At 37.4% G+C, this 26,151-nt stretch overlaps 1 protein-coding gene across 2 annotated transcripts in view; it reads left to right on the top strand.

Annotated features, from left to right (window-relative positions):
- Positions 1-499: 499 nt before the first annotated feature.
- Positions 500-26,151, top strand: part of snap29 (synaptosome associated protein 29) — a 48,415-nt gene continuing 22,763 nt past the window's right edge. Inside the window, exons 1-3 of one of the 2 annotated variants that reach the window (XM_053504882.1) lie at positions 500-625; positions 791-911; positions 22,966-23,241. In XM_053504882.1, coding sequence (XP_053360857.1) covers positions 23,002-23,241 — 240 coding nt within the window. In that variant the 5' untranslated portion in view covers positions 500-625; positions 791-911; positions 22,966-23,001. Of the gene's footprint in view, positions 626-787; positions 912-22,965; positions 23,242-26,151 lie in introns of both variants that reach the window. The other variant, XM_053504881.1, reaches the window with a different exon arrangement.

Here is a 26,151-nt window from a genome sequence, read left to right as displayed (position 1 = left end):
GTTCCCTACACTATTTGATTTTCTGTTTGAACAGAACAGTTCCTCTCCCTGCGGTTTGGAATAGGGGTGGTTTTAAACTTTATGGCTGTGTTCCATTCCATTGTGTACTTCAAAGGGTGCTCCATAACCCCCGCTCCCTGTGTAGGGGTGTCGGTTTAGGGAACTTCTCCCGACAAAATGCCACTATTCGAAATACCCTGGGTGCGTGTCGGCCTGAACTGTTCAGGTGTTCAGCCATGTTAGGTGTGATTCCAAGCCGCAGGGAGCTAAAATGTTTGTTCAAAGGGAACAGAAAATGGTGTAAGGGAACAAGGGAACAATAGGTTTGCCACTTCACCGGAGTGCACTTGAAAAAATGGAGCTCGAAAACTGATTGATATATTAATTACCATTATTATGATCGATGATGACATAATATTAATATGACACAAAATAATAAGTGATTAATGTAATGTTTTAACTAAAAAAATGTATTAATTACTTTTATTATTGTATAGGTTAGTAGCCTGTTTCCTATTCGGATGTCGGAAAATCACGAGTTGCGAGCGAATGTTTCGAACATACCTTTTGACGTCAACACCAAGACAAGAAGTATGGAGCTCGAAATGCTAAAGCAGACTAGCTGGTAAAAGAAGCATGGAGCTCGGAAACGGATTGATATATTAATTACCATTATTATCATCGATGATGACGTAATATTTATATGACACAAAATAATTAGTAATTAATGTAATATTTAAATAAAATAAAATGTATTTAATTACTAAATTCTTATTGTATATGCTAGTAGCAGGTTTCCTAGTCGGAAGTCGGAATAATCACGAGTTGCGAGCAAATGTTTCGAAGATATCTTTTGACGTCAACACCAAGACAAGAAGTATTTTGGACAGGCAGCACTACTGTGAGAACGGGTAGGTTCTTTATTTTTTAATAAAACGCTTTTCTTTAATCATACAGTACAATCACGAGGTTGTCGACAGTGAAATTATCGTTTTCCTACTTAGCGATGTTTCCTGCCATTTCCTACCCTTCTTCCCCTTCTTTGTTGTTTAATGGCGGTTTGAACCCAGTATTTTTTTTTTTACATTAACGCCAAATGTAAGCCTCATTCTCGCTTTCTCTCTCTCTCTCTGATATTCCAATTTTCTTGCCATTTAAATATGGCTTTTCAGTCCAGTCTTCAAAAACAACACTAAATGCTTCTGTTAGGTTTTAAATGATGAAGTGTGTGTCCGAGCTAAGTTTTAAGCTAAGAGAAGAAGAGTTTTAGCTTGTTGTGTCCGCCGCACCTTGATACACTTACCGATCCGGGCCCGATCGACCGGGAGAGACAAACACACACACACGCAGGCATGATGTCTGAAGATCCAAAGAGAGCACATTTAAACGGTGCTACGTTCCGAACATCAAAAGAACTAGTCATTAACATGTCAGTCATAGAGGGACCCGGAGACAGACAGGTGAGAGGAGATGCATTTGCATTCTCCTGATTAAACAAAAGGGTTCTAGCAGACAGGGGCCATTTGGATGTATCCTCGTCTGGATACAGGATATAGAAGGTGTTACCACAGAAGGCATGAGGAAGCACAGTGGGGGGTCTGATCTCAGAGCACAGGAATCTTCTTATTAGATCACATTGTCTTACTACATTATAAAACCTTACAGTGCCCCCTAACATTCTAACAGAATTTACTACAGTTTATGGCATAGAAGATATTTACAAAATCAAATTATAAAAATTTAACTAATCAAAACCCTGTGCCTGTGTAAAGAAATGAGAAGATATGCCCCCTTTTGTGGTGTCTTCATGACGCCTGTGGTTCTATTAAGCTACAGGAACTGATAATGAACTTCCTCTCTGTAAGTGTAATAATTACCTCTAGAGACAGAGCCCTGAACTTCAAACCTTCAAACCAGACCATGAAGCCAAACATCTCTCTCCACAATTGACTAGGAGAGAGTAAAAGACTTCAAGTCTGACTAATCTACCTGTACATCAGATATAACATGTGAAGGTGCCAATCATAACTTCATACATCAGATATAACATGTGAAGGTGCCAATAATAACTTCATACAGTCTATAATGTGTGTACAATTCTGCCATGTGTGTTTTCAGACTATTACAGTAGTGTGTACTGTATGTGTATGAGGTAAGGTGAGGAAAATCAGTGTCCAAAACATACAAGTCATCTTCCAAGCTGATCTCTTCTTCGACCCAGATACTTTACGTATAGTAGAGAGTCAGTTGGAGCCCATAAGAGAGGTTACTAGCACTTCATTATGAGCCTGTGCCTTTAAGCCTTCACTACAGAAGACACGTATCAGCATATGAATTAGTAAAATCTCAGATTAGAGTTACATATGGATGATTTTGCGATAACTTTGATGAATTGTTCCAGAATTCCTCCTTGTCTGATGTTTGCTATGAGAAAGCCTTTGGCTAGATAAAACAACATTCATAAATTTCATTGGACACAGTAAAGTCAACCATCAGCTAATCCAATGGAATTTCTGTATCTAAAATGAAAGAGAAGGTTGTTTAATGGCATCACACATTGTCACGATTTATGTGGCCTGATTCCTTCCAGTGTACTTTTGTTCTGTTGAGGAAATTATGATTAAATCTTGCTGCTGCTGTTTTTATGTAAAAGCAATATAGTTATGGGTAAACAAGAGTACAGTCATATACAACATGGAAGACATGAATCTTTTTCACATACAATCTGTACTAATGTTTGTCATGTTAGGTGTGTTAGTTTGAATATTAGTTGAAGTCAGTCAGTCAGTTCTTTGTGTCAGGAGTGTATATCGCTCGGTCGCGAGCTCCCAAGCCGAGGCTTGTGCTGAATTTGGAGCAGCGGAGCTCAACGCTGCATAATTTGGGATCCAACTTGTGCCAATAGTTGGTCATTTCTCAATCAAGAATTAATCTATTTACTTACTTATTTGTGTTACTGCAGTTGTTACATTGTGTGCACACATGTAATAATTTTATAAGCATGCTTTGATTGTTGGTTAATTGTAGTGTATCAAAGTTAGGCGGACACCTCAAGATGGTCGGGTTTAATTACACGTTAAGCTCGTTTTATTGAATTATTCCAGAATATATACCTTTTAAAATGTATTTATTAATTTTTCTTACGGGTAGTGTGACGTTCGAACAAAGTGTATAAGTATATACTGTAATTTATAAGGGTATTATCAAAAATGTGCAATATCTCCGCGTTCCTGATAACACTACCAGGAATATGGATTCTATTTCAAATCTCACGTGCCTCTACAACTTTGGAGATTATTCACACACTTATCAAATACCACGATAGTAAATTTAATAAGTATATATTTAAAACTGAAGAATACTGTAATTTATAGGTGTATTATCAAAAATGTGCAATATCTCCGCGTTCCTGATAACACTACCAGGAATATGGATTCTATTTCAAATCTCACGTGCCTCTACACCTTTGGAGATCATTTACACATTTATCAAATACCAATATAGTGAATTAATAAGGCATTCGGCCAATCTACCCTGTTTCTGAGAACACTCCCAGAAAAACGAACCTCAGGTGCGCCGGGCTGAGTTCGCACGCCTCTACGTCAGGGAGACAATAAAACTCATGCACCTCCCACGTGTATAACTGCAACTGCACGCCGCTCCCTGTTCCAAAGAACACTCTAAGGAATATGGCTATAACCAATTAATTTATTCATTTTCTAACCACGCGCCTCTACGCCAGGGCCAGCTTATACACAAAGTGCACGCTACAAATGCCTCACTAAATAACAAATATTGTAATGCATAAATTACGTAAACAGCAGAAGTTAGACTGAACGTATAACTTTTAAAACACCCCTGAAGGAGCGCGTCTCCTCTAACGGGACGCGGTTTTGATGACATAGTTACTCTGCGACGACAGCACTGTGTTTGTTTTTAGCTTATTGCCAACAACACTGGTTCAGTTTTAGTTAAAAAAACTTAGTTTTATCCCTTTATTTTAATTAACCACAATCGCTACAGTCGCTGTAATATTATAATCAATAAATCAACGCGAGTAATGTCAAACACAACGCGAGACAAAAACCAATTAAAACGCATCAAGTTTTTATTATTTATTTATTATTTATTTTTTTTTTCTCCCAAAATATACCTCAAATATACGGCAATTTACTATTGTACTAGCCCCCTTAAATTCCCGAAGGGAATTTAAATTAATTTGACTTTTCTATAAAAGGGAACGGAAACTAATAAATGCAACTTCTTTAATTTCAGGTATAGCAGGTGAACAAAAATATTTATCTATCAGTATTAATGTATTATTATTATTATTAATGTAATTATTCGTTTTCATGCTTTTTTATTAATTAATTAATTAATTATTATTATTATTATTATTATTATTATTATTATTGACGAGCAGAATCTATTGAACCCAAAAACAAATTAAAATGTTCTGTGGCTACACTTCGTGTGATGGAGAACTTGAAGAGCCACATGAAAAACAAATGAACATCTGAATGTAAATTTGTTCATTTCGGCATTCTGACCACGTTACAGCGCATACAGTTAAAGCACGCTGACTGCGGGTCAGCGCCCGCGTCTAGTAACCCATAGCAACCGTGGACGCGGCTTGATGACGTAGTAAGTTAGCCACAGAAGTGTTGTAATGTTTCTATTTCACTAAGTGCAGAGCTTTTGTAAATGCACGCTTTTCATAAATACTTCCACAATAATTAGTCATACCCATTTCAGTTGTTGTTGACCAGATGAATCAACAAGTTATTAAAAGCGCGACTCGAAATGCGGAACAAATTTAGTTAAAAAATAAACAACGGTTCTATAATACACGGCGGTACTGACAACACAACAAAGCTTTTTTTTTTTTGTTTAAAACACCGCGGATATTTCTTTAAACATGACGTGACGAAAGTTATAAAAAAACTTGCTCCTGAAAACAAAACCTTTTAGACAAGACGATTAAAATTAATTACGGTAAACAAAACTTATTTAGAAAACATTTTAACCAAATCTCACGAGTACAAAATCTTCCTTGACCGAGAAGAACAACAGAGCAAAATAAACACTTACTTTTTTCCTCTGAGAGGGAAGACCGGACTGTGCCACCAAATTGTTAGGTTTTAAATGATGAAGTGTGTGTCCGAGCTAAGTTTTAAGCTAAGAGAAGAAGAGTTTTAGCTTGTTGTGTCCGCCGCACCTTGATACACCGGGAGAGACAAACACCGGGAGAGACAAACACACACACGCAGGCATGATGTCTGAAGATCCCTGTTTATTCTCAGCAAAGAGAGCACATTTAAATGGTGCTACGTCCCGAACATCAAAAGAACTAGTCATTAACATGTCAGTCATAGAGGGACCCGGAGACAGACAGGTGAGATCAGATGCATTTGCATTCTCCTGATTACACAAAAGGGTTCTAGCAGACAGGAGCCATTTGGATGTATCATCTTCTGGATACAGGATATAGAAGGTGTTACCACAGAAGGCATGAGGAAGCACAGTGGGGGGTCTGATCTCAGCGCACAGGAATCTTCTTATTAGATTACATTGTCTTACTACATTATAAAACCTTGGATGGTAAACCCAAATGTGGAGTAACACGAGTAGGCAGGATAACCACGCGATTGTTTTAAGGACTCTCTCGAATAGTGAGCAAGGGATAAACACAATTTAATCTGTGTCCTATTAACACACAATCAATCTGAAAGCAAACCCAAGAAAGTGAGTACTCATGAGTGGACGAAAACGTCCGAAACGACATGGGCGAACTCAATGACTGAGCGATGTGCCGCGCCATTATGTCTCCTTTATGCTTCCTGGTTTGTTTCCGGGTCCTAGTGCCGGTCGCGGACCGAGTGTGCATGACACAAGTTTGCCGCAAGGGCTAGTCATATAAGCGCAAATGAGAACCGTTTCGCAGAGATCGATGTCACGGGTTAAATGTGTGTTTTTTTTTTTTTTTTTCCTCAGAATATTCAAATGTCAAAATGAAAAATTAAATGCCATCCCTCTAATCGAATATTCAAATTTTCTGGTCCAGCCCTACTTTTTTTTGGTTGCTTCTTTTGTCAGCTCGTCTGCATTTGCATTTTCCCGGATACCTGAATGGTCTGGAAAGAGAATTTTTTTCCTTGTTGAACTATTCTCGAGTTAGTTCACGCAGTTTTATAAATAAGATCCTGGTGGCTTCTGGCTGAAATATATATAGGTTAAATGCAGAAGAACTTGACTCAAACTGTAAACATTATAGTCTATGTAGCCTTGAAAAACTGTTGTGCAGTGCTACACAAATGTAATTGCTATGCACACACATTTAAGCTAAAGTGGCAAGTTTTTCTTTAAGAACAAAAGTTTCTAAACTTTTTGGCTGAATAAACAGTTCTTCTTCTCATAAAGAACATGAGATGCTGCACTGAATAGTCCCTCACTGTCTGTGCTGTTGCTTGGTGCAGATAAATACCTGTGTGCAAACTGTGCAAGCAATGGAAAGCAGTCTTTGTCCAAGCGCCAGTAGTCAAGGGGATTGTCACTTCGCGCAATGTAAGTTCAGCTAGATAAGTCTCTAGTTGTTGTCCGGTGTGCTTGTTCACCTGTACACACTGTACACTGCTGTCGATCGGGAAATGCGGAAATGTTGCACATTGCTCCAGCATGAGTAAAACCTAACCTGTGCTGTGCGAGGATAAGAGAGGAGGGTAACATTCATTTTGGGCTTGCATTTTTGGCGTGTTCTTTTATTTTGGCCCGAAACTGATAATGCCATTTTTGACCGAAATTTTTTTGCCATTGTCATATTTGTGCAACATGCATTCTTTGCAAGTGAATGTGGTGTAGTGTACAGTACTTTACTAGGTAGGATTGACACGCTTTATAAAAGTAGGTTCTCAAGGAAGCATCATCAGATCTCCCAGCACGCTTTGAGAGGGCCCAGTTTAAGACATATCTAACTGTCCTGATCTGGCGTTCCCAGACACCACCCATGTGGCTAGCATCAGGTGCATTAATCGTGAAATCACTTTGCCAGATAAGCAGCTAGTCATGTGAACATTCGGCCATACCTCTAGCATTTCTTTTGACCTTGCTTAATCTGAAATGGTCCAAAAACTATCCATCCCACAATATGAAAATGGTGGAGAGGGATCAACACAGTTAGCAGGTAAATCTGCCATCTTTTGTGTTTCTGTTGGTCTGCAAGCTCTCCTGCATAAAAACATGTTGTATATTGTATGTACAGTATATTTCTATACTGTACAGTATATTTCTATTTTTATTTCTATTTTTATGCATATCATATTTCTATTTTTATTTTTAGTTCCATTTTTTTCTAGCACATTTCTATTTTTATTTTTAGTTCTATTTTTTACTAGTTTAATTTAATTTTTTATTTAATTTCTATCGTATTCTTTTATTTATATTTATTTCTTATTTGTAAACTTTAAATTCTTTTTTAGGGTCAATAGCAGTCGTATAATACATTTCACTACATTTCATACTGTGTACGTTTGTGTATGTGACAAATAAAATTTGAATTTGATTTTGAATGTTGTTTAATGTAATTTGCTATAATTTTGCTGCCACCAACAATCCAGTAACCATTTGCTCTCAGCTCATTATGGGTTTTTCCCCTACTTTGATGCTAGATTTTCTCATGGCAGTAATGTAAGATTAGGCGTGTGATGACACCATCTCTTGGTAAGATTACAGGATGTTTTAAATCAAGGGTTAAGGAAGCCTTCTTTAATCGCCCTCCCACCCTAAGAACACCATCCTACAATACAGGATCGAGCAGGATCTTATGGCTATGAGGCAGCTTGCCATTACTGTTTCCCAGTATTAGTATTTCCTCTTTGAAGGCATCCATTTGTGCCACCTTTACAAGTACTAGACTAGCCTTTCTTTTGTCTTCCATGGTTTTACTCTTTGCTAGTTGCTGGATCCAAGCCACGACATTCAATGCTGGATGCCATTTTGAGAACTGATTAAGCCTCTCTAAAAAAATTATACTCTTTTACACCATATGTTTGTAGTACTTGTATTGCTTTGACTTCAGGATCACCTACTAGAAGATCAGGAGTTGATTTCGGTATGACAATTTCTTGCTCCCATAGGAACTTGGAACCAGTAAGTCAGTTTGAACTAGGCAACTCTCCCACCTTGAGTCCTCTGTAAGCGTGATCCGCCGGGTTTTGATCAGTTTCAATATAGCACCACTGTACTGGATTAGTGGTTTCTTTGATTCTTTGGACTTGATTTGCAACATGAAACCTTCGAGCTTCTTTGTTACCGTAGCCTAAGACTACCTGTGAATCTGTCCAAAAGTACTCTTGGCTGATTTTGAGCTCCACTTCTTACCTCAACATATTACTGACTGCTGCGGAAACCACTGCAGCAGTTAACTCCAGCCTCGAAATGGTCACAACCTTTGTGGGTGCAACCTTTGCCTCACCTAAGACTGAAGAGCAATGTACCTTCTCCTCTCTCACTATTCGGGTATATGAGCACTGACCATACCCATGGCAATCTGAAAAGTGATGCAGTTCAATTCTCTGAACTTTGCTTGGGTTATCAGGAACGAGGCATCTTGGCATCTGGAGTTGTTGCAGATTCTTTAGATCATTTAGCCAACTCTCCCATTGTGGCTTTAACTAGGGCTGAAACCATTCTTCACGTAACTCGAGTAATTCGATTACAAAAAATGATGGAGGCAAAATCTTCTTCCTCAAACCTTCTTTTAATTAATTTTAATTATGTTATGCTTAGGGCTGGGTATCGTTCCAAAATTACCGATACCGATACCCTGAATTCGATACCGGTTCCGAACGATACTTTTTTCGATACTTTTATTTAAGAAAAATATTTTAAAAAGATTACATAATACACATAATCTCTGAGAAACTTTGGTTTTATTTTTCAGGATGTTTGTGACACTTTTCACAGCAGGCTTATCTCTAAGACCAGTAAACAAAGGCACAAAATGAACAAAGTGTAATTAACATAATAGATCAGTGTAAACAGTTTTAATAAAGTTCAATCAGTTTTAAGTATTTGTGAGGCTCACTGTCGCTTAAAGGTTTAGTTCACCCAAAAATGAAAATTCTTTTATTAATTATCTATAAATGAAGATATTTTGGACTTAATCCAAGAGCATTCTGATCCTCCCATAGATAAATCGTTGAATAAAGTTATTTTTGTTTTTTGTACACAGAAGTATTCTCACAGCTTCTTATAATTTTGATTGAACCACTGATATCACATGGACTTATTTTGATGTTTTTGGTTCCTTTCTGGGCATTGAAAAATGCATATCCAGTAAATCTATGAGAGGATCAGAAAGCTCTTGAATTAAATCCAAATTATTTTAATTTTTGTTCTAAAGATAAACAAAGGTCTTATGGGTTTGGAACAACATTAGGGTGAGTAATTAGAGACAGAATTTTCATTTTTTTCAGTGAACTAACCTTTTAAGAATCACTCAACAGTTGTTCTTCAGAAAAATTAGCATGTCTGCTTTTTCAGGAGACAGACAAGCCCGCTCTGGGCTGATAATGTCCCCAGCAGTGGAAAATGTACGCTCTGAGGGTGTGGATGATGCTTGCACGCAAAGGTACCTTGATGCCAATTCTGAAAGCATTGGCAGAGTGTCCTTCATGTCCCACCACCAGGTTACTGGACTTACTGAGGACAGTGTAGATGGAAGCAGTCTGTACTTATTTATCTCTGTCTGAATCTTCTCTGTAGTGCTGCTGACAGTGGTCTGCATTCTTGCTTCAACTGCCATGTCCTCTACAGCAAACAGCTCCTCAAGGGCAGAGAGCTTTGGCCTCTTCTATTAAAAAATATATTTAAAAAAATATTAAAAAACTATAAAGAAAAGGGCAAAGTTAATTTTCTTCTAAATAAAAAAAAATTAAATGGGGAAAAAATAGGATTTCTTTGTATTTTCTTACCAGTGCTGTTGTTGCAGATGCACTGTCTTCATCAGAGCTGTCATCTTGGTTACCTGCTCTCTCTTCAAGTGCCTGTTCTATCTGCTCAGTCGGAGTCTATATTCAATAAAAAAAATAGGTCACACATATTGATCTACAATTCAAGAGAAGTAGAAGATTACCAATATGAATTAACACCTGTTCTAAGCTCATTTTCATTAGCTCCTCCTCCAGTCTGGTCCACACTTCATTTGTCACTTTTGGCTTGAATCTGGGATCCAAGGCTGTGCCCTCCTCCAAAAACTGTCTGATATTGCCATCCTTCAAGACAAAAACACTATGAGTTAATGGAGTAATCCTAATGAAAACAAATGCAAATTCAACAGGAATACACTGCACACCTGGTATCTTTTTGAGAGGTCATTCCAGATAGTGTCCTTGATGGTCTTTGTGAAGGAGGAGTCCTCTTTATTCACTGTGAAGTGGTGCTGGAGTTTATTTAAGATTGGCAGAATCTGACCCAAGGTTGGGCTCCTTTCAGCAGAGACGCAGAGGGTTAAAGTGTAAAGTATCTTTGTAACTTTGACAAACTCTTCTGCTTTTCTAAAATCCTCATCAGAAACTCTCTGCAGTCTGTAAAATATAATCAGATTCATTAGCAAAATCGTTCACACTAAAAATGGAATAAGCATTTAGAATAAGAACAGAGTTTTTACCTGTCCTTGTCTATTAATTTCTTAAGACGATGGTCCATGGAGGTGGCCTGGATGGCAGGGAACTGCTCCAGGAATCGCTCCACCATAAGGAATAAGCTATTCCACCTTGTTTTCACATCAAGGATAACCGCATGTTCTGGAAGACCTAAAGTGAGAAAGAGAAATTTGTTTTGTGTGTGTGTGTGGTTATCAAAGTGGCTGTTTATTTGCAGAAATGTTTTACTGCATGATTTAGCTAAGGATTTTTAGTAACTATTTGGCAAAAGAGTTTTGCACTAAGGTTCATCTATTCTGATATCTACCTACCAAGAAGACGCTGCTTCTCTTTAAGGATGGGTTTAGCCAGGCTGGATCTTCTCAGCCACACAACCATTGCTCTGATCCTCCCTGTCCATTGTGAGACTGAGGTAATTGTGTAAAGCTTCTGAGCAGCTATATTGAGAGTGTGAGCAAAGCAGCAAATTTTTTTAATACTCATCTTTTTTACTGCTACATCCATGTTTGCTGCATTGTCCACTGTCACAGCAACTACTCTGTCCTTTATATTGAATTCATCAAGAAAATCTCCTATCTCTTCTGCTACAATGTCCCCTGTCTGGGATGTGTATACTGCCCTTGTATGTAGGACCTTCTCTTTCATGGAACCCTCTCTCACATAGTGAACTGACACTGTCAAGTAGTGGTCCTGTGCAATGCTGGTCCAGCCATCAGCAGTCACAGCCACATTCCTCACATCTTGCAACTCTTTTTTGACATTTTCTTTTTCAACTGCATACCATGCAGGTATGAGGGTATTTGAGAGTATGTCTCGGCTGGGAGACTGATATCTGGGGTTTAAGGTGCTTATCATTTCCCTATAGTTGATGTCATCAAACACAAAAAAAAGTTAAATTAGCATTATTTAATCATTGTTGCGTACTATAAAACGTTTTTAAAAAATTCTCTCGATTAAGAGACTAACTACAAACCTGGCCAACAGCCTTAATGGTAATATTACAACATCATTTACAGCTTACTGTACTTACCTCCACCATGAAGCCTCCACAGTAGAAAAAGGCAGCAAACCTTTAACAATAAAATTTGTAACGGCCCTGTGGCATTCATCTTTCCTTTCTTTTTTCATTTTTACTTTTTCTGCCAGTGTAAATGGATTATCACTTGATGGTCTCCCAAATCCAGGGTCAGCAGGAGCAGAGACTATAACATTAATGAAAACATGAAAGCTAAATTGTTAATGCAGCCAAGGAAAAGGACATTTAAATAAGATAAGTTTTATGTGAGGTAAACTTTCATCATTTACTGTTAACCTTAAAGCATTTTAGCATCAACATAGCTACGTATTTGAAGCCATCAAACAGTACATAACGTTGCATAAGGTAAAAATGATTTATTAAAGTGACCCCGCACAAACTTAAACTTAACTTTAACGGTACACAAGCATGAAGCGCTAAAAGTTAGCCGATTGTGTATGTCGGTTTACCTGTCGGAGCCCCAGTCATCGCGCCGTTATCCTCATCAGTCACGGAGGACGACGCTTGTGGTGGGCATGTTGTTGGCCCCGAGTCAGGAAAATACTGAGAGGATGATGATGACTGCACCGGCGTGATCTTCTTGCACTCAAACACGGAGCAACTTTCTGCTCGCAAATTAATTCCGTGTACTGTCAGGTGTTTCATCATATTTGACGTGTTGCCAGTCTTGGACGCGATAACCTTTTTACAAATATTGCATCGCACGCTGTTACCGTCAATCTTGGCATAATGTAGCCATACTTTTGATCGCTTAAACATCGTTTGCGTAAAATCTTTTGCTACGGTTTAAAGTGTAGTGTGCATTACAGCCTCACATTTGACAAGTTCTGGGCGAGTGGGCGTAACCGCTGTAAACTATTGATTTTTAAGGCAGTCTCGCAGCAGCCAATCACCAGCATTTGATCCGGGAACATTAAGGATGCCGCACTTTTTGTAGCTCACTGACCATGACAAGATTATACTTTTGGGTATCGAAATTTGGCACTGAACGAAAATGATTTTTTCGATACTCGATAGTATCGAGACGATTCGGTCGGTGCTTCAAAAGTATCGAACTCGATACCCAGCCCTAGTTATGCTTGCATTATATGCAAGCTTTTGACAAAATGCGCTTCCAGATGCAAGCCGCCAGTAAACACAAATGAAGAAGAAACGCTTACGTCACCCAAAAAGCGGAAGGAGACGCAAACAGAGAGCTGTGTATTTCATGGAGCATTCTGTTGCGGGCTGCAAAATGGAAGAGAGCAATAAAAATATCAGCAAGCCAAATGATGAAGAAACCAGCAAGAGAAAACGACAGCAATTGTTAGTAAAGGCTTATTTCTTATGTCTGAGCTGTAGATTTTAAAACTATTAGGTCTGAAAGTTAAGTTGCATACCTTAGTGTTTTTGTATATTTATTTATTTTAATGTGTTAAAATTCAGTTTTTTGATACTTAGTCATTTAAAATACCTCTCTTTTTATTTGCATCTATGAAAAGGCTTTAAAATTGGGGTTGGGTACCGAAAACCGGTGCCAATATGGCACTGGTGTCTATATAACCGGTGTGTACCAGACCGAAACAGAACCCGAATTTCGGTGGGTCATTTCGGTGCCACTTAAATGCCTGAACTGTTGATTGAAATATTTGTTCTCTGGATTCATATATAATAAAAAAAACGATACCCAACCCTATTTAAAATGAGAATGCATGGCACTGTAATGCACTTAATTCATCTCAGCCAACTTTAATACCCCTATCTCACCTACGCAGTTTCGCGCGGTGCCTGGAAGTACGGTTCATCATGATTTACCGAGAGTTTTAGCGCTTCGATGACATTTCCATCTTTCCGCGCAAAAAAAAAAAAAAATTAACTTGTTAAAAAAATTAACATTTAATTTTTTCGGTTGCCCACGCGGAAGCTTCAGACCTTGCAGAACTTCACGGAGCGTCAGCGGGCAATCGTGGCGGCTCACGGTGCCTAACACCGCATCTCACCGGTGCTAACGCTCTGGAGCAGTCATAACCAATAAGGAGGCTGAAACTTGTTTTACACTAATGACACTTAAAAAAAAAAAAGAAAAAAAAAAGAAAAAGTTTTTAAACAAGTAAATCCAAATATGGTTTTAAAATTCTTAGAAAAGATAAATTTTAAACATTATCTTTTGTTTTTGAATAACAAAAATGCTTCTTGTCATGAATGTAGCCATAGCAATGTAGCTGGCATGGAGTTAAGAAAAAAGGAGGACAGGAGGCCGAACTTACAGTTAATTATTACTGGTATTTCTTGTGCTATGCTGTTCGGGTGTTTCCATCTTTTGGCAGTTTCGGAGGAAGTAATGTGGGAACGTTCGAGGGGAATGAAATCTCTGGTATAGGAAAGTTGATAAAGCTGTGTGAGAAAAACCCTTAAAAACTCTAAGCCTTAGCATGGATATCACCTACGAGTGACTCTAATCTTTCCTTCTTATCCTAATCAACAGGTGATTTTACCTGTTCACATAAGCTGGTCAATTCTACTTGAAGAGATTCAAGTTGTTTACCAAGTGTCGCCTTGTGATTTTTCTTTATGAGCTGACATTTTATATATTTTAGAAATGGCACTATATACTGGATTACCTTATGCATTTATGTGATTGTCAGTGTAGTCTGGTACTAACATTTAACAACTATGTTCTCAAACTTTTTTGATTGAATGGGATTGAATTTTCTTTCAGATAACTGAGAGAATTGACTCTCAGATAACACTAATAAATTCACAAAAATAAAACCAGTAAGCAGGGAAAAAACAATCAACTTATAGTTATAAACCTGTCACTTCTCTCATTAATAAATCTGTATTTTTATAAAGTATTTAAAAATATATAAAGTTGTGCAGGTAACACAGTCGAACCTGATACCCGCTGGGCAGCCAAACTACTGCCGGACGTCCATAATGTAGTCAGTAAACTCTGTACACTAAGGGCAGCAGAAAGAATATTGTGAAGTCGTTAAACGCTGCCCTCTTGAGGTGAATTGCGGTACTCTCACACAGGTGCTATTAGGACCCAACGGTCCCTTTTTCTTTCGTAAATCGGCAAGCCTCTAACATTCACTTTGCGCATTTACCGCTCCAGCGTCCATGCTCCTCCCATCTTCTTTCCAGATACGAGCTGCTCTTAACTTGAACTCTCTGCCATGTTGGCAGTATGTTTTTATTGTAGCTACAGTTGTTCAAAAAAATGTTACACGCATCATACAGATGTCTTTTGAACGTTCATTTCTCTCTTTCTCTCTTTTTCAGCAGACACTGTGAAAACTAAACTAAAATAAAAGGACAAATATTTAAATAGGTAAACACCCCTAAATCGTTTTTAAAGTCTTTCAACATGTTTATTAACAATTGATAAAACAGGCCCAAGCATGCCAGCATAAAGGAAATGCCAAATAATTAAGTAAAATTACTAACATATCCATTTTAGTACATTAATAGCATTGAACATAAGTAAAGCACAATTATCATGTGCGCCTCTTGAACCAAGTGCAGAAAAAGTTAATTTAAGTACGTCTCTTCTCTGCATCCATGTTGACTCTGACCCATAATGCCACTGTGATGCAGAGCTATTCCTCACTTTGTCAGTTGACCTGTCCACCAAAATAAAAGCTTCCACTATGTTTAGGTATATATTTACATATAAAGACATATTAAAATAAAATTTTAACATCTGTATACACTTAAGCAGTCATGGATTTATATTAAAACACAATCATAGTAAAAAAAAAAAACATCTTAATAAAACTTTCTTTTTCAACTCAATTCAATTCAACTTTATTTGTGTAGCGCTTTTAGCAATTGTCATTGCCGCAAAGAAGCTTTAACAACCAAAAGAATTATTTAAGTCTGTATGAAATGTGAATGTGTATGAATCAGAATGGTCAGTTTGTCCCTGGTGAGCAAGCCGAGGGCGACAGTGGCAAGAAAAAACTTGAGAGGAAAGAGAAGAAGAGGAGAGATGGCAGTTAGGTATGGTCACAGTCACACAATGTATAATGTGAATGTATATTACCTGTAGAGTGCAAGCAGAGACTCCGGCAGGACTAACTAGGGCAGCATAACTAAAAGGGAGAGCCAGAAGGAAACACAAACATGAGGGCTTCCTGAGATGTAAAGAAAACATGTAAAGTCCCCCAGATCTGCTCTCTTACCCAAGGCAAATCTATTTATAAAAATGCTTGGCTAAATAAGTAGATTTTTAGCCAGGACCTAAACACTGAGACTGTGTTTGAGTCCCGAACACTATTTGGAAGACTATTCCATAATTTTGGGGCTTTGTAAGAAAAAGCTCTGCCCCCAGCTGTATTTTTCATAATACGCGGTACTGACAAGCAGCCTGCATCCTTTGATCGAAGTAGGCGTAGCATTCAATTTCTTATGTCCTGCACACATTACTCAACTTTAGTAAGCTGTTTTTTCTCATCAGGTTTTGCTGAGACATATAACGGTGTGTCGTCAGCATAACAATGAAAACTAATACCATGCTTACGGATTATTTTGCCCAAAGGAAGCATGTAATAGGAAAAAAGCAGTGGACCTTAAACTGAACCCTGCGGAACGCCAAACTCCACTAGAGAACATGCCGAATAATCACCATTTAAGTCTACATACTGATAACGATCGGTCAGATAGGATCTGAGCCAGGAGAGGGCTGTACCGTTAAATCCTACTACATTTTCTAATCTGTGAAGAAGAATAGCGTGATCAATGGTGTCAAAAGCTGCACTGAGGTCGAGTAATACAAGCATAGTTACACAACCCTGATCAGAGGCCAATAGGAGGTCATTTACTACTTTAACGAGTGCTGTCTCTGTGCTGTGAAGAGGCCTAAATCCTGACTGATACAGTTCATGTATGCCATTTCTGTGTAGATATGAGCATAGCTGCTCCGCTACTATCTTCTCCAGGCCCTTAAAGATAAAGGGGAGGTTTGATATTGGCCTGTAATTGGACAGCTGACAGGGGTCGAGGTCAGGTTTCTTAATTATTGGTTTGATATCTGCTAATTTAAAAGATTTTGGAACATAACCAATGCTGAGTGAAGAATTAATTATTCTCAACAGGGGTTCTGTTATTGCTGGTACTATCTGTTTAAGAAAATGTGTCGGTACAGGATCTAATATACAGGTTGATGAATTTGAAGAAGAGATGAGTGAAATTAGTTCATTCTCTTCAAGGGGAGTAAAGTATTCTAGGTTCTGATCTGACATAGCTAGATTAACATCTGCATCAATTACATTGTTCGGTTTCAAAGCCTCAATTTTTTGCCTAATATTTACAATTTTATTATTTAAAAAAAGGTCATGAAGTCCTCACTATTGCATAATGATGTTGTGGAGATTTCTGCAGTGGTCTTATTTCTGGTTAATATGGCTACAGCATTAAATAAAAATCTAGGATTATTTTTGTTATTTTCTATAAGAGTGGAGAGATATGTTGATCCAGCTACACTAAGAGCTTTTCTATAGTTCAGGATGCTCTCCTTCCATGTTATTTGAAATACTTACAATTTAGTTTGATGCCATTTACGTTCTAATTTCTTAGCCGTCTGTTTTAAAGTCCCCGTGTGATTGTTATACCAGGGAGCAAATCAAATTCAAATTCAAATTTTATTTGTCACATACACAGTCATACACAGTACGAAATGTAGTGAAATGCTTACACGACCGCCAGTGACCTTAAAAAGAGAATTAAAACTTATAAGTAATAAATATCAATAGAAGAAATATGATAGAAAATTTAAATAAAAATTTAACTAGAAAAAATAGAACCTGAAAATAGAAATATATTGTACACATAGAACTATAATGGTGTGCAAGTATGCATAGAAAAAGTGACTTTGTGCAATGGTTATTAAAGTGACTTTGTGCAATGGTCCAGAATGTAAACGTGAACATGTAGTGTAGATGTGATGTGCGTGGAGTTGTCCATAGTGTCCATGGATGTATAAAGATTGATTGATTGATTGTGAGAATTGTGAAAATATTGTGTTAGTTTTGCCTAGTGGTGTGGTTGAGAGACCTTATCGCCTGCGGGAAGAAGCTCCTCCTCAGTCTCTCTGTGTTGGCCCTCAGGGAGCGGAATCGCTTCCCAGACCGCAACAGAGTAAACAGTCCATTGTTGGGATGGCTGAGGTCCTTCACGACCTTCCTGGCCTTGGTCCAGCACCGCTTGGTGTAGATTGAGTGCAGGTCAGGGAGCTTGATGCGGATGATGCGCTCAGCTGATCGCACCACCCTCTGTAGAGCTCGTCTGTCCTGCATGGTGCTGTTCCCGAACCAGGTCGTAATGTTTCCCGTCAGGATGCTCTCTATGGTGCAGGAGTAGAAATTCCTGAGCACCTTGGAGGGCAGTCTAAAGTCTCTCAAGCGTCTGAGGTGGTACAGACGCTGCCGGGCCTTTTTTACCACGGTGTAGATGTGACAGGACCATGTCAGGTCCTGCGTGATGTGAACACTGAGGTATCTGAAGCTGTCCACTCTCTCCACTGGGCTCCTGTTGATGATGGGGGTCTGGTAGTTCCTCACCTGCTTTGTACTGAAGTCCACTATCAGCTCCTTTGTCTTGCTGACGTTCAGGAGGAGATTGTTTCTCTGGCACCAGTTCTCCAGATTTCCAACCTTCTCCAGGTAGGCCGTCTCATCGTTGTTGGTGATCAGGCCCACCACGACAGTGTCGTCAGCAAACTTGATGACGGTGGTGGAGTTGGTAGTGGCCATGCAGTCCGAGGTGTACAGAGAGTACAGCAGGGGGCTCAGAACACAACCCTGGGGGGCTCCAGTACTGAGAGTGATGGAGGCTGAGACATGGCCGCCCATCCTTACTGACTGTGGTCTGCCAGTCAGAAAATTGGAGATCCACTGACACATGGATGAGCTGAGTCCCAGGTGCTCCAGCTTGGTGGTGAGTGTGGAGGGAATTATGGTATTAAATGCAGAGCTGTAGTCGATGAAGAGCATTTTCACATAATTCCCCCTCCGAGTGTCCAGGTGAGTGAGAGATGTATGGAGGAGATGTGAGATTGCATCGTCCGTGGAACGGTTTGGACGGTATGCAAACTGTTGTGAGCAAGTTTTTTATCTTTAATAATTTTTCTTTTAACTGGAGCTACATTATCTAAGGTATAGCGAAATGTCGACTCTAAATATTAAGTCACCTGATCGAGTTCTGTGGGGTCAGGCGGTGATCTAATCGAAGTTGGGAACTCTGGAAGATTACTGATAAAACTCTGTTTGGTAGTCGATGTGAATGTACGTTTCATACGGTAGCGCGGTCTCTTTGACAATTACAACAAGCCCAGGATGTCTAGAAACAAATGTAAAAGCAGCAGTGATGAAGCTGGTACTGCTAAGAAGCGGCAAGCAATAACGCTGGAAACAAAAGTGAAAATAATTAAGAACCATGAAAAGAGGTGAAAAGATGGCAGACATTGCTCAATGTTTCACAAACATGAATTGTTAAACCATAGGCACGAACAAGGACAAGATCATGGAACATGCAAAGTCTGCTGTGCTATTCCTGTACAGTAATATACTGTGTATAGGTAATTTTGTTATCCTGGTAAAAAGATGAAGTTTGTTGGACTTACGAACGAATTGGACTTCAGAATGGGTAGATAGTTTGTATTTAGGGGACTGTAATTGGTGAGACAACCCTTTGTTTAAAATATAGTCTCATATAAAATTTGAGAAGTTTTGTAAGTTTTATAACTTGCTTAGTTTTACTGAACCCCCTGCAGAACCCACACATTTGTGTGTGTGTCTGTGTGTGTGTGTGTGTGTTCTGTGAGGGCTGCAACTAACAATTATTCTGATAATTGATTCATCTATCGATTGTTGAATGATTATTTGGCTTACTACCATTATAATAACTCAATAGCTCTCATTTAGCTAGCAGCTTTTAACTTTACCTTGAGGTTGTCTTGTGCATGTGACAACTAACAATCAGAATAATAGAGATACAGTGGAACCTCGGTTCACGAACGTAATTAGTTCCTAAATTCTGTTCATAACCTGTTTGGTGGTACACTGATTCAGTTTTTTCCATAGGAATAATGTAATGTAATGTAATAAGGAATGTAAATAGATTTTATCCGTTCCTGATCACGAAGATCGATGTTTAACTTTTAATTAATTTTATTTATATAACAAAATATAAAACAACGTATAAAAAATGCTTAATTATATAAAATAATACTGCACTAAATATAAAAAAAAACCTACAGTTTAGAGCAACACTTGATTTTTACATGTAAGTGTATTGTTCAAGTACCTTTCTTAGTGAGACTTGCAAGGATTGCTGAAGGAATGGAGGAACATGGGTGGGAAGAAGGTTAAGTTCGCAGTCATGTTGGAACTGGTGTTGGGTTGTGGTTCAGGAGTTATGCTTGGCCCCTTAATTCCAGCAAAAGGAACTCTCAGCATACTAATACTATTTTATGCTTCAAAAATTGTACTGCACCGGAGTTTAGTGTGGAAGAACTTGACTATGCCTAAACACCTTTAACCTTTGGGATGAATTAGAACAGAAATTCTTTTACACTATTCTGTTCTTCTAGTTCTTCCACACCAACTACAACATATACATCTATATATATGTATGTGTATATATATATATATATATATATATATATATATATATATATATATATGTATACATGTATACACACAGTGAGGTCAATAAGTATTTGATCACCCTGTGATTTTGCAAGTTCTCTTACTTAGAAATCATGGAGGGGTCTACAATTTTCAGCATAGGTGCATTTCCACTGTGAGAATCTAAAAAGAAAAATCCGGAAATCACATTTTATAATTTTTATCATTTTATGATTTATTTGTGAATTATTGTGTCAAATAAGTATTTAATCACTTGCCTATCAGCCAGATTTCTGACCCTTCTTGGTTTTCCTGGCTGTGTGCTTTGGGTCATTGTCATGTTGGAAGACCCAGCCACGACCCATCTTTAATGCTCTGACTGAGGGAAGAAGGTTTTTGCTAATATGCATAATTTGTTTTAATTTGTTTTCTCCATATATTTTCTATATTTTCTATATTGTGTATTTTTGTGTACAGATATTTTATTTGTAACTTTTATTTGTATATTTTTATTTTATTCTTCCCTAGTTAAATTTACCCCTTATTTTAATTTTCATATTTATTTCATATTCGTATTCTTTTATTCTTAGGTCACGAGCAGTTGTCTAAGCATTTTCCTGCATATTGTACTGTGTATGACTGTGTATGTGACAAATAGAATTTGAATATATTCAATATATATTTATTATAATATTTTATATATATATATATATATATATATATATATATATATTTATTATTTATTAAAATATATATTTATTCCACATCAAAAAAATATATAAAAATGATTACGTGTGCACGTGCGTGAAAGGATAACTTTTATATACACACAGTGTTATAGTAAACAGTACACATGCGCACGGGATGTTGATTATACGAGTGGGAGAAGCACAATAAGACTTAGCAGGGGAGACGATTACCCACAATTCCACAGCGCGAGAGAAAGAAAAAACATTGGCTCAGTTGTGATCACGTGACACTCTGCGTCAAAACAAGAAGCGCATGTGTGTCACATGATACTCGGCACGTAAAAACGAAGACTAGTTTGTTTTTCAAGTCAAAATGTATTTTTAATTTTTGCTTGTTTTGCAGAATGCTGCAAGCTGAGGTTCCACTGTGTGTGTGTATATATACACTATCATTCGAAAGTTTGGCGTCACTTGCAAATTTCTTTGTTTTTGTTTAGTGATTTATTTTCTACATTCTACAACAATACTGGGGATTTCAAAACTATAAAATAACACATAAAATTAGGTAATTACGGAATAACAAAAACAACAGTTAGTTGTTATTTTAAGACACAGAGTTCAGCCTTTACAGTGTGTTCAAGTGCATTTGCAAAATCCGTCAAGCACCTTAATAAAACTGGCTCTCATGAAGGCCATCCCAGGAGGGCGAGACCAAAACCTACCTCTGCCGCAGACGAGAAGTTCATTTAGAGTTATCAGCCTGAAAAATGACCAATTAACAGCACCTTAGATTAGAGGCGTTATGAAGTCTTTACAGAGCATAAGTAGCAGACACATCTCACCATTAACTGTTCAAAGGAGTTTAATGCATTTTTTGGACACCTTTAACATTCCTTTACAATGTAGAAAGAAATAAAAATCAGGAACGATCATGGAGTTAGAAAGTGACCCCAAACTTTTACACAGTAGGGTATAACTAAACTTGAGCAGTTCTGTTAAGAAGAGTGGGTAAATATTGCAATGTCTAGATGTGCAAAGCTTTGTGTGCCATTGAGAACATGTTGAAAATAAGATATACATTTATTTATGGGGAGATTTTTTTAAATTAGCTTTACCTAATTAAGTTTACAAGTCATTTTAGGAAGGAGTGAAGGTTTTTTTAATTGATTGGAGGATTTGGTGATTGTTTTTTATTATTTTTTCTGACATACAAGTGTTCTATCTTTTATTTCTATGTTTAATTTGTAAATTGTTAAACTGTTTTTGTCTTCATTTCATTCTGCAAAGCAACAAAAATATTATTTTACATAATGATTATTTTCTATACCCATTGTGTGTAGTTTTTGCACACACACTGACATGGTCCATGGGTACTTGGTATTGCCCACATGTTTTTTTTTTTTTTTTTAGCTTCATTTTTGTTAAACAAATAATGGCATGGTGAAAAACATTGTGATTGTTCATCTGAGGTTGTCTTTGGATTTTCTTTCTTTCTTTCTTTTTTCCCCAAAAAGAAATAGAATATAACTAATAGAATAGAAAAAAATAGAATTAAAAGTGGGGGCACTAACTTTTACACAGGACTGTAGACAAAGAGACAGACTAACAGACAGCTATCAGAATACATAGCATGTACGTGCCAAGGATGACCTGGCATCTATGGTATTAACCAGTCTACCAACTTTTTTAATTCAGCTTACACTTATGTGCTAGTTTTTTTTTTTCTTTCTAAAGATGCAGCAGGGTGCTTTTTATTCTTCCACTACAGAATAGTGTGTGTATTTGTGTCTGTTTGTGTGTGTGAGGGAGTGAGTTAGAGAGTGAGACTTTTTAAGACAAATGTTTTAATCTTTAATACGTTTGTATGGAAACAACATTGAAGAGTATTGTAAACATTGAACCACGTTACTTGCCAATTGCCTCCTTTACACATTGCATACTTACACATTTTCCCATTTCTTTTGATATAGGCCTCCACATATTCACAACCTTGCCTGAAGTTAGTAATGTATCCAAACTTCCACAACCCGTTTTCAGATGATGATAGAGAGCATGCCACACCAGCAACAAGCGGCTTTAACTTCAGCGATGGTGGGGAAGAAGAAAGCACAATAAACCCTGTAGCGCGACGACAGAGGCAGCTGGAACAAGAGGTGATGCGCACTGCTCAATCTGCCATAGACAGCAGCAACCGCTCTCTTGGTCACATTTATGATTGTGAGAAAATTGGGACAGAGACAGCAGAGGTAAGAGAATTTTCGCATAACCAAAGTGCTCACAAAGCAGTTACATGAAAACTCAAAAATAGCCAAAAAGTATAAAAAAATAAATTTGTAAAATCAGCATTTATAAGTTTTCTCCATTTACTTACCTTATCTCTAAAATGAATAGGCTAGAGGACAAGTTTCTCTTACAAAATCTATTAACATTATTGATATTAATCAATAATATTGATTGATATTAAATAATACTTGTACAGGTTGTCCCCTACTTACAAACAAGTTTTGTTCCAGGAGCACATTTGTTGGTCGGGATTGTTCGTAAGTCAGGGACAAAGTGAGTCTTGTATACCTTTGACACAAATATACAATATAAACCATACCACTCTACTTGACTAAATCTGTCCCTTTTTCCAACACTGCCATCATGTGGCCAAAAACTGGAACCGTGCCTAAGGAAATGAATCACTTCTCTGAAATGTTGTTTCTGCGCCTTTAGACCACAAGGAGAAGCCAGGATACCATTTTGTCCCAGAGCAAAATTTACCCATAAAAACACATGAACAGATGTGAACTTAGACTGGAATCTTTAACCTGCACACAATAATTTTGAAATAATCACTCCCAACGGGGGCGAGGAGGAGGGGGTCATTGTTTAGGACTACTTTAACACACACACAGATGCATTGTAAAAAATAAACCGTAAATTTTACGGTAAAAAAACGTCAGCTGTGGTTGCCAGAACTTTACTGTCAAAAATACGGTAGCAACATTATTAGTTTTACGGGATTTCAACCACTGTATATTTTACGGATTTTAATTGTTGTTTTTTTACGGATTATAACTGTCTAACATATTTATGATGCTAAAAACAGTTTATACTCGTCAAATTCCAGGGTTTACTCTGTAATATTTACAGTTCATGAACATCTTTTTTACAGTTTAGAACTGTCTAATTTAAATATTTATGTTGTAATAAATACGGTTAAAACTTATAATTATTTCAATAAGCAGACGGAAAACTAAACTTTTCATTTTTAATATAAATAAACTAAACATAAGTGAATTCATTCAGCAACTCTGTGAAAGCACCATTTTACCACATTAGCTGGGGGCAAGAAGAGATACAAGTTACATTGCTAAACATTCAGATTTTACCTTTAAGAAACTATTAAGAATACTTGTATACAATTTTGTCTTTTTTTTTGTGAAAATACATGTCTGCTGCAGTTTAAAGGAGTTTATGATAAAAGACACTTGTGTTTGCTAGATACTCGCTTAATATTATTGTGAAATTAGAGTTAAGCAGGTGTCTTTCTAGTATATTGTAAAGGCAATCATCTCTTTTATCCTAAACCTTTTCGACATGTCTGCAGTGGGCATGTATTTTGACATGACAAGCCATGCAATTATGTTCACAACGTGCGATCGAGAAATTGAGAATATTATGGTCCAACAACACAAAAGACATACTGTACACAAAATGCAACATATTTTGCATTAACGTTTTTCCCCCTTTTTTTTACTTAGACACATTTAAAGGGGGTGGGGGTGGGGGGGAATTATGTGTTTGACAAGAAAAAGCAACATTAAAGTTGGTTATCTTCAACTTTTCTTTCAACAGTATTCTGGACATTACTTTTACATAAGGAAAAAAAAGGTTCTCACTGTATGAATCTTAAAAAAATAAAATAAAATTTAAAGGAAAATGCACAACCTTGTCCTTAAGGTCAAAAATACCAACTAAAAATTTGTTAATTTACCATATTAACAAATTTAACATCATTTACCCCTATTTTTTCCTATCATATACAAACAAAGCCTAAATATATTGCATCCAAAACTTTCAGTAAGTGCAAAAAAGGCCTACATTTAGAACTCAACAAACTCAAGTGCTCGATGTTGGTTTATACTTAAAGTTTGTTTTTCAGGATCTGTACTTTTGGTGAAAGTCCGGTAGCATCCAGCAGGAGGAAGATCTTCTGAAGTACCTCAAAGAATGTTTTCAGTTGCTGAGGATAACTGTATAACAATGCAGTCGCAATGTCTCCCAATTCGTGAAGCACTTTAACACCCTCAATAACTATTCCAACATCAACTGGAGGGGTAGTGGAATGACCTCCAACATTGATGCTGTAGATGCCAAATACAACATGTTCAAGATCCTCTTTGCAGCACAGCCATCTGTATCCTATTAATACACACAAAAAAGCAAAAATGAAATCACTAGACTAATACAAAATTCCAAAGAGCCTGTTTGCACTGCATTTTTCCCTGTAGTTGTTTTTCTAGTATTTCATCACTAACATTTTACCCACGCTGATTTCTCACAAATTTGAAAGCACTTTCCTAAGTACACCTGTGATCTGATGCCATCTAATAGCAGCTTTAACTTATCATTTTTGAAGGCTAAATGGATATTGTGATATTCTAAAGAGCCCAACAATACAGTTACTTCTACTGATTAGCATTACGTACCAGATATTCTTTGAAGAGACTGTCCGTATCTTGTAAATTTGATTAGTCCTACAAAAAAGTTAAATACCGACTTCCGGTTAGCAGCCACATGGAGTAGCCTTGCGAGTTAGGTGCTCCGACAATTTTACATTTCTTCACTCCCTTATCCGTTTCTAAATGCTAAACTTAATCTTTAGGATATAATAACTTTATACTCTACCCCACGGTTACATACTTTTTTCATTTATAATGGCTACTAGGAGTGTTAAGGCCGGGGGAAAAAGACGACACTGCGACCGCTCTAACAGTCGAGACTATCTCAGCGCTGTTAGATAAACACTGTGAAGCGTCAGCGGCTGAATTTAAATCTTCGTTTAGTTTACTGGAAAGTAAGCTAGACCAAATTCAGGCCCAAATAGAGGACCATGGACAGCGCTTACCTTCACTAGAACTCGCTACAGATGACCTGAGCCAGCGGGT

The sequence above is a fragment of the Clarias gariepinus genome, chromosome 9 (genome assembly GCF_024256425.1).
Source record: "Clarias gariepinus isolate MV-2021 ecotype Netherlands chromosome 9, CGAR_prim_01v2, whole genome shotgun sequence".
NCBI lineage: Eukaryota > Metazoa > Chordata > Actinopteri > Siluriformes > Clariidae > Clarias > Clarias gariepinus.
Note: the sequence above shows the minus strand (reverse complement) of the source record. Positions and strands in the feature narration are given on the sequence as shown.